This window comes from Pteropus vampyrus, unplaced genomic scaffold, assembly GCF_000151845.1.
Source record: "Pteropus vampyrus isolate Shadow unplaced genomic scaffold, Pvam_2.0 Scaffold312, whole genome shotgun sequence".
Classification (NCBI taxonomy): domain Eukaryota; kingdom Metazoa; phylum Chordata; class Mammalia; order Chiroptera; family Pteropodidae; genus Pteropus; species Pteropus vampyrus.
This window is the reverse complement of record NW_011889093.1, coordinates 716,161-724,658: the sequence shown is the minus strand read 5'-3', so window position 1 is coordinate 724,658 and position 8,498 is coordinate 716,161. Positions and strand designations below refer to the sequence as shown.

The 8,498-nt window shown below is 52.5% G+C and overlaps 1 protein-coding gene across 1 annotated transcript in view; it reads right to left on the bottom strand.

Annotated features, from left to right (window-relative positions):
- The window catches only part of AFDN (afadin, adherens junction formation factor), an 88,290-nt gene that overhangs the window by 32,921 nt on the left and 46,871 nt on the right, over positions 1-8,498 (bottom strand). Inside the window, exons 18-19 of the mRNA XM_023521716.1 lie at positions 7,196-7,299; positions 4,943-5,029 (exon numbers count right to left, since the gene is read on the bottom strand). Coding sequence (XP_023377484.1) covers positions 4,943-5,029; positions 7,196-7,299 — 191 coding nt within the window. The remainder of the gene's footprint in view (positions 1-4,942; positions 5,030-7,195; positions 7,300-8,498) is intronic.

Genomic DNA, 8,498 nt, shown 5'->3' with positions numbered 1-8,498 from the left:
GCGCAGGACCGAGCCGGCCACCCACCCACAACCCCGCTCCTCCTGGCCCGGGAGCCCCGGCCCCCACCAGACTGGGCTGCTCCACAGCGTTCCCTTCGTCCATGGACCCTCCAAATGTCGCGTTCTCTACAAGTGCCGCACGTGGGATGACGGATCTGCTTCAGAGCATTAACAGTATCGACTAGCGTTCCTGTTATTTTAATGTCGTAATTGCACGGTTCAGTCGACCCTAGAAATTAGCACTCAGGCCATCGTTATAAAATGGGTTAAAAATTATACTTTTATCTAATTTACTACTTTGCTTTTGGAACTAAAATAAAAAACGATGTTTTCAAATTCATAAGCAACAGTCACACGGGGCACCGGGTCGGTTCATGACGTAATGGAAGTTACTTCTGGTGCCTGCGCAGCGGCTGCAGGGCACGGGCCCCGGGGCGGGGCTTCGGCGAGGCCCCCGGAGTCCCGGCTGCCTCTCTGACCAGGTCCTCCCCATGTGGCCGCAGCAAAGGGCTGAAGGACCCGCACTGGTAACCGACGCCTCCCCTTTCAAGGCAGAGGAATGCGACCTTGGGTCTTAAGCTAGTCAACTTAAAATCACAGTCTAAAAGCACAAACGAAACTATCTTTGAGACGTTACTGGATTAACTGTTCATTTTTAAATAAGAATAGTAAAGCAGTCTAAGTGCTTTTAAAATTGTCATCTTATGTTCACTTTTAGAAAAAAAGGGTTTAGAAAAAGCCTACGGTAAAAAGCACTTAATGAAGCCTAAACAGAGTTACATCACAGACATCCCTGTATACGTCCTCTGTAAATTATACAGCCGTAGTTACAATCATTTCAAGCAATTTTCACCATTTACGACCAGCAAGATTAAATTTGCTTTTTCTCTGCTTTACATAAGATGCACACAGAAGCCTATATTTTTATGACCCTTAAGGAACCGGCAGCATTAAAACAAAAGCAACGAACATCTGGGTGTGTAATTACGGGCGACAGAAGGGGCTGCTTCGTGAGCGAGCGGATTAGCAGCAGGCTTAACGGAGTCCCCGGGGGAGGGGACTCCAGCAGGAGCACCCGCAGCCCAGCACCCCCGGGGGAAACTCACCGCGGGCTCCGCGCGTCCCACGACTGAGAACCACATTGGGCCCCGAGGACCACGGCGACTGCCCACGCAGCCAACGCCACTCCACTTCCCTCGGCTCTGGCTGCCACCAGCACAGCTGGGCTCGCAAGGCTCGGCTCGCCACAGCTCCGAGCTGGACGCAGTGACACTGCGTGGCATTCAGCAACGCGGCCGAGAAGCGGTGCAACACTCACTCTTACGTAACCGGGCAGCTCTGATTTTTGTTCACTTTGTACTTTATTAAACTTTAAAAAGAGCCAGAAAAATAAAAAGGAGGGAACTGTTTGTATTTTAAAACTCCAAATTAAACAGGAAGCGTTGCGCTGTCCCACAGATGAGTAAGAGGGGGCCCGCTAACTTCCCAGGGCAGTGTTTTTAACAGTGAGCCGCACGCCCGCACTGTTCCAAGTCATCTGGCTTTCATAAAACGGAACCGCAGCGTGCAGGCGGCGTCAGCGAACTTGACATCAAACAGCGTCCGGGCTCGCAGCGGCGAAGCCACACATAGCCAGGAAAAAATAAAGGACTGGGTCGAATACAAAGACCACCGCGGCTTGTGAGAAGAGACAAAACGCGCGGACACTTGAGGCTGCCGGGGGCAGGGCTCAGCGACCGAGGCCTGTGACCCGCTGGCCTGCGGGACGGGACTGGGGCTGGGACTAGACTGACGGGAGCAAAAGCGTCAGGTGACTGCACAGCGCGGCCATCGACCGCGGGCAGGCTCCGCTCGTGGGGTACCTGAGGCCACCTCGCTACCACGGCCGCGCTGCAGGCCCGGGCAGGTGACAGCTCACTCTGGGCTCCGGCACCAAGGGGCAGGCACGTGACACCGCGGGGTCTGCGTTGAGCCGCAGCGGAGGAAGGCAGCCTCGCGCCCAAGGCGACCTCCGGCTGCCAGCGCTTCCTGAGTCACGTGCTGCAGGGCACCCGTGTGTGTGCGGGGCCCAGGCTCGTCTCTGGAGCCCCGCACACACCCCCACCACGTCACCTCCCAGACTGCACGGTCACTGACCCAGCTTCTCAGGCGTCCGAGTCCCAAATGTAACACGTTCACCGCTGACCTCCGGACTCCGCCGCCCGGCAGCCTACACTCAGTAAGCAACGCTGCCGTGTGCCCGGTGCAGGAGACAGAGCCGCATGCATGCGACGTTTCTCCTTGTCATCACACACCCAATTCGTCACCCAACCCGAAAGCTGTCACTCAACAGCTGAGCGTGGGCACGTCCGGGACCAGGGACTGCAGCGCTGTGACGAGAGCGTCTGCCTCTGTCGGGGTCACGTCACCCCATGATGACTTCCGTCCGCCTCCGCCACGGCCCAGCTCAGTCTCCGTCACCTCCGCCTAGGACACTCGTGCTCGCTACCTACGCACTGGTCGCTGTGACCGTACAACCCCCGCTCCGTGACGTGGAAAAGCGAACTTTCAAAACCGATCATCTGATTCCCTCCCACGGCTGCTCCCTTCACGCCTCCATCCAGACCTCGGGGGGCCGCGCCCCTGCGAGCCCGACGGCACGGCCTCTCCCCTCCGCCCACGGCGACCACACGGCCACGCGGCCCAAGAGCAGAAAACGCCCGCCCCCCACCCCAGGGCGCAGCAAGGGTGTCACCCACTCACTGTGCTGCAGCCACGCTGCGGCCTCTCCATGCGTCCCCTCCGTCGAAACTCTCACCCACCACCTGCTACCCCGCTCACCCTTCAGCTTCAGCTCACAGGGCACCCTCCAGGGAGGCCTTAGTGACCCCCACACTAAAAGGGGCAGGTAGACAGCCAGCAAACGTCCCTGAAGAGCGAGGACCTCTGATGTCACTCGCTCAGTCGCATTTTTTTGTCTGGTCCCCCAAGGGACCGAGGGCGTGTGCTACCCACCCTCTGCCTAGGCACGGACGTTCTTGGCGAGAGAAGCAAAGCCCTTGGGAGCGAAGGCTCGGTCTCGGCCGCGATCGTGAGCTGACGGGTTAGCGGCCGCAGGCGGGCCCGAGTCCACAATCTCTCCGAGCGCCCGCTCACCCTGCTGCCCTCGGTCTGCACGCGCACAGGATGAAGAGGATGCCTCCCCCCCGCCCCATTCGGAGAGAGGGGGCGCGCGTAGCACCCCCAGGACGGGGGCCACACACACGGCGCCCAGGGGCCCTGGGGGGTGAGGTGGCCTGAGACTCAGCACGTGCTCCTTGCCATGAGGGCTCTGCCTTCTGCGGTCCGCTCTGGGGGAGACCTGGGACAGGCCGCTGCATGTGAGTGACACGGGAAAGGGGAGGGAGGTCATGTGAACAGAGACAGCCTGACTGTCTGGCTCCCTGTCCTAACTGCCCACTGACACCTGGTGGCCAGACAAGGCAGAAGCCAGCGAGAGGACAGGGCCTAGTGGGGAATCCTGGGTAGCTAACGCCTGCCTCTCCTTCATAATGAAGTCCAGGACGCGGAGCCAGAGAAAAAGGGTCAAAGACACCTAAATCAGACTCGAATCTACAGAGTGCAGGTAACTTCGTACTGAGAGACATTATTTTCTAATCTGGAAAAGATGGAGGTGCTGCTGGATGGCAGCCCCACGACACTGCAGACGAGAGTTTCAGACCTCACGTCACAGGAGTATTTGAATAAAATCCTATAGGTATATGTATCAGGAAACATGGAGATTAAATCTTTCCTGTATATTGAGTGTGGTACTGTAATTTTTTATCCTGAAAAGGAGCATTTGAAGCCATTGTTGAGCAAAAAGAACAGTCCATGGCTGATCCTGTTCACGTCCCCGAAGTTTTGGGCCCCGGGTCCCTTAAATCACAAGTCTGGAAACGTCTGCGTGCGCGTGGCCCTCCAGGGAGGAAGCGGGAATCGGGGCTGCAAGCTGGGCGAGGAGGTGCCTGACGCACCACCGGCCAATTCTGGGGGACTCCACGGACCCCCTGCTTCGGAACCAGACCACCGCGCCCTGGACGACAGCTCTGCCGCCCACACCCTCGAGGTTTTTCCGCTGAGCCCTGACCCCCCTCTAGTCCCAGGTCTGCTAACCCGTTCTCCCCTCCCCGCCTCTCCCAGACACAGCCTCCTAAAGTCAGCTTCCCACACCCCTCTGCTATTCCAAACCCTTCATTTTTCTGAGGAGCCCAGAAGATGAAGCGAAACTCCTCAACCTGCCCATCAAGAGGCTTTAAAGTCGATTAGGCGGCACCGCCCTCACCCAGCTCGCTGCTGGCCCAGGTCGCGAGTCATCCCACAGGGCCCGCAACACACCTGGGGCTGTAGCCTCGTCCCCCGCCACCCCCACCGCAACGTAACCTTACTTCTTTTGTCTCCAAATTCTCACGTTCAAGGCTCTTGAGCTGAAACTGCGCTTCCTTCACAATGCCCTGGGCCGTCAGCGCCACACAGGGTCCGAGCGGTCCCCTAAGCTCCCCGCCAGCCACCAGCAGGGAGTGCCTGGAGACCAGACCCAGAAGCCTGCCTTGGGCGACGAGGTCCTCAGATTCTTCCTGTCTGACTCCTGACAAGGGTGTCTGATGCCCATGTGATGAGAGGACCGACACCGCATTCAACTACAGGATGCTGCTCTCTCGCCGGCCAGGGGGTTGGGACCCGCCCACTAGGTCACAGGCTCCGCGCTCCCTTCTCAGAGGCTCTCACTCCATTCTCCACGGGGATGGCCCCCGGCTCCCTGAGCTTGAGCACAGGGGTTCCATTCACACCCCACCCCCAAACAGAACCGAACACGCCCTGTGCCTGCAGGCAGAGACACCCTCCCACACAGCCGGCTCCAGACACTGATCCAAGGGCAAAGGAATGAGGCCCGGCCACCCCCACCTGCCCCGGGCTGGCCTACCTTTGCTGCGACGATGCTGAGGCCCATCCCATTTTGCTTTTTTAGGGTCACAGTGATTATTTCGGGTTCCTTCCTCAGAGGCTGGGCCTAAAGGATGAAAACAAAGGTTTGCTTTATGGCTGAAATAGGAAGCTTCCATATGGCGAGGCAACTCACAAGCCATCTAGTCAACCACATTCGCTGCTGTAAATGGGGAGAGGAAACGGGGGAGTGGGAGAGGAAACAGTAGAAAAAGTCAGTGACTACAGGCGCTCTTCATGTATCCACTAGGAAAGTAAACATCTTGACTCAAGAGAATTAAAGATGAACCCAGTCAGATACTATTTAAGTGTTATGTGAAGAATTTAATGTGTAAATAAAACTAAACTTCCATTACTACCAGCTTTCAAAGACCCGATCATAAAGGCAAAATTAAAATTTTACTTTATAACCTTCCAGAATAAACTACTAGGTGTCCTCTAAAGAAGAAACTTAAAACTCACTTTACGCTAAGAGGAGCACAGAGAAAAAGCTCTGACACAGGTGACCTAACATCTCTGTCTCTGGGGAAACCGCCAACAGTGTTTTATCGTCAACAGCAGATGATGGCAGCCACCGGCCTGAGGCGGCAGTGCACACAAGGCCTTCGGTGTGAAGCCCACTCGGCTGGGTGACGCAGCCGAAGTGACGCTACGTCCCCACAGGACAGGCCGGTTCTTGAACAGATCCATAAAGGAATGAGCGAGCGAAGTGATTCACAGATGGTACATGCTGCATACATGTCACACCTCACACGAAACGGTAAACAAAATTAAAGAAGAAAGCTGCCAGTGTCTACACACCAGGGAGCATTTAGCTAATTAAATCCGCAGGTATGAAGGCGCACTGCCAGGGAGCGATCATCATGCCTGGCCTGTTCATTCAGAACCGGTCTGTGAGAGAACATTTTAAGGGAAATAAATGAGATCAGGTGACATTAGAATTTCTTTTTTTTTTTAACTCAAGACCTGAAATCTCCTGAGGGATCTGTGAATAAACTAGAAAGATAAAAAATCAGCGATTCCATCTAAAAGGTACTTGTTTTTCTATAAAACCTAGGATTTAGAAGTTGCTATCATTTGGGATTTGACCAATAACGGTCGGTAACTAGGCTGATATCAGGTACTGGAGGCATATTCCCTGTACCCGTAGCTAAGATGATCTGGTCAAACAGAGAAATCATCAACTAATTCAGTTTTTGGAGATGAACATGATATATCTATGATACTGAACCAAAATAAATCAACTAGTTTGAACTCCATACACAAAGCACGCATTATGCTCTTCATCCCACACTTGACTCGGCCACCTGTCAGACTGGTCCCATGGCAGGTAGGCGTGTCCTCAGACACTGTTCGCACTGTCCACCACTTAGTAATTCAGAAGACTTATGGTTGTTGTATAGACCAGAATCTCTAAATTCTGGTCCAGAGACACTGCCTATTTCCATGCCACCTGGGGTTATGTGGCCACGTCACTGAATTGCCACATCCAATCACACGTAACACACTGACTCCTCTCCACAGTAACCTTGACAAATGTGGCTTGAACCCCAAGTGGCTTAAGAGACAAAAATGACAATTATAGAAAAATATTTAAAGTAAATAAAACTAAACAAAAAAGTCCAAAAAGAAAACATTTCATTTATATATTTTCTGGACTGACACTTCGAAGATACACTAAAATGTGTCACACAAGACAACGGAACTGGCACCCCTTTCTGAGGCACGAAAAAGCAGCCTTTCTTGTTTACGATTCACTGTAAAGCAGACTTTCCCTTAACACTTGTAAAGCTCGTAAATATTGGAACTGACCACTCTTCAAAACTTATAAGATGTCAGTAAATGATCCGATACAAATCCAAGACAAGGTAGAACTAAGAAAACATTTTTAGCAAACAAAGATGTTTTCTAATAAAATCTGTTAAGGCTACCATATTAACATATTCAAAAAACACATATTAACATTAAAACTGGTATAAATACAGATATAAATATTCTTTACTTTAAAAAGCACTATTTGTTTATAGACAAAACTGTATAGACATGGCCTGGAAAATAAAAACTTAATATATAAATCATGAGTTTAAGATTTTTTAATAAAATATTTAAAGGTGATTTCAAAAACTTCCTATCACGACGTTCACTGTAAACAAGGAACGAATTTGCATCAAGCTTTCAAACTGCAAGGAATGTGTTTCTTTTCTAGCCCACCCGTCACCCTCTCAATACTTGCCAGTTCCGTGCTGTCGCGCATGAGGTGGCTTTCGTAATCTGCGCCTTCAAAGTACACTGTCCAAGTACCTGGCGAACGTGCGTGAGGAACCAACCTGCAAAATCCTGAGGAGAAAACAAGCAAGTAGTGAGACGGAAAAGCACACCGTGCCAGACACGATGGCAGCTGCACAGGAGCAGCGTGAAGTGCCAACTGCTGCATGCCCAATGACGGCGTCTACACCCTTCTGCCTCTGCGCACTGACCCACCACACAGTTCAGTCCTATACTTGTTCTGGTCCAATGGAAGGTCGACACCAAGCGGGGAAGCGGCATCGGTCCCCTCCTCTGCTCACGGGCCGTGCCCTCGCAGCCAGCGGAAATGGCGGAGCTGCAGTGTGCTTGCTCCCTTGCCGGTGCGTCCACCCCACCGGGCCAGGGCGCCTCGGCACTGCCCAGAGTCACTCTTCACCAAAGGGGGAGACGGGAGGGACCAGAGAGCGATGCGGACGTGGACATCTGCCTGCACTATTGGACGAAGGGCTACGTGACTCAGTTGAGACATTATTTGGCTTGTAGAGCAATTCCGGGGTACGACGGGCCCCTACTCGTTGCTCTGTGCCTCAATTTCTTTGCAATTAATACTTAAACTTATTACGAATAAATTTTAGCATTATTTTATAATGTTTTAAAGAACGTCTTTGATATTTTCATCAGGGGTAAACGTCACCTTTAAAGAAACTAACCCTTTCAATTCAAAATCCATCGTTCTTCATGTAGTCAGATCTTATTTTGTTTCTCAGAAATTCTGCGACAGAGTCACGTCACAGAGGCCCTGCGCAGTTCCCATTCAGCTTCTCCAAGCGGGGTCCTCACTATTAGCTGCCAATGAGGACCGAAGGCACACTGTGCGCCAGACGCCGCTCCGCGGCCTGTCGGGGCCTCTGGTCGCCTGACCCCGACGATGCGCTACTGCCCAGGGGCCCGAGCTGGCATCGGCCACCGGCGAGGCTGACGCTGGCTCTTACGTCAGGACACTTATGAGATTGCTTGTGGAGGAAAATGAGGTGCCACGAATACCCTCGGTGAAAATAAGAACGCGAACGAATGCTACTTAGCTCTAGTTCTCTAAGAAAAAATAGCCATTTCAATTGTTTCAAAAATCTATGTGGTGAGTGAAATAGCCACTGCAGTTAAAAATCACACTCATTAAATTTATCTTCTTACAGATGTATAACCTTAAGTTCCTATTACTTTCATTTGTTTAAACTCCTGAATTTTGGGTCTATTTTCTACTCATCTGAGCTTCATATTATAGAGAAGCA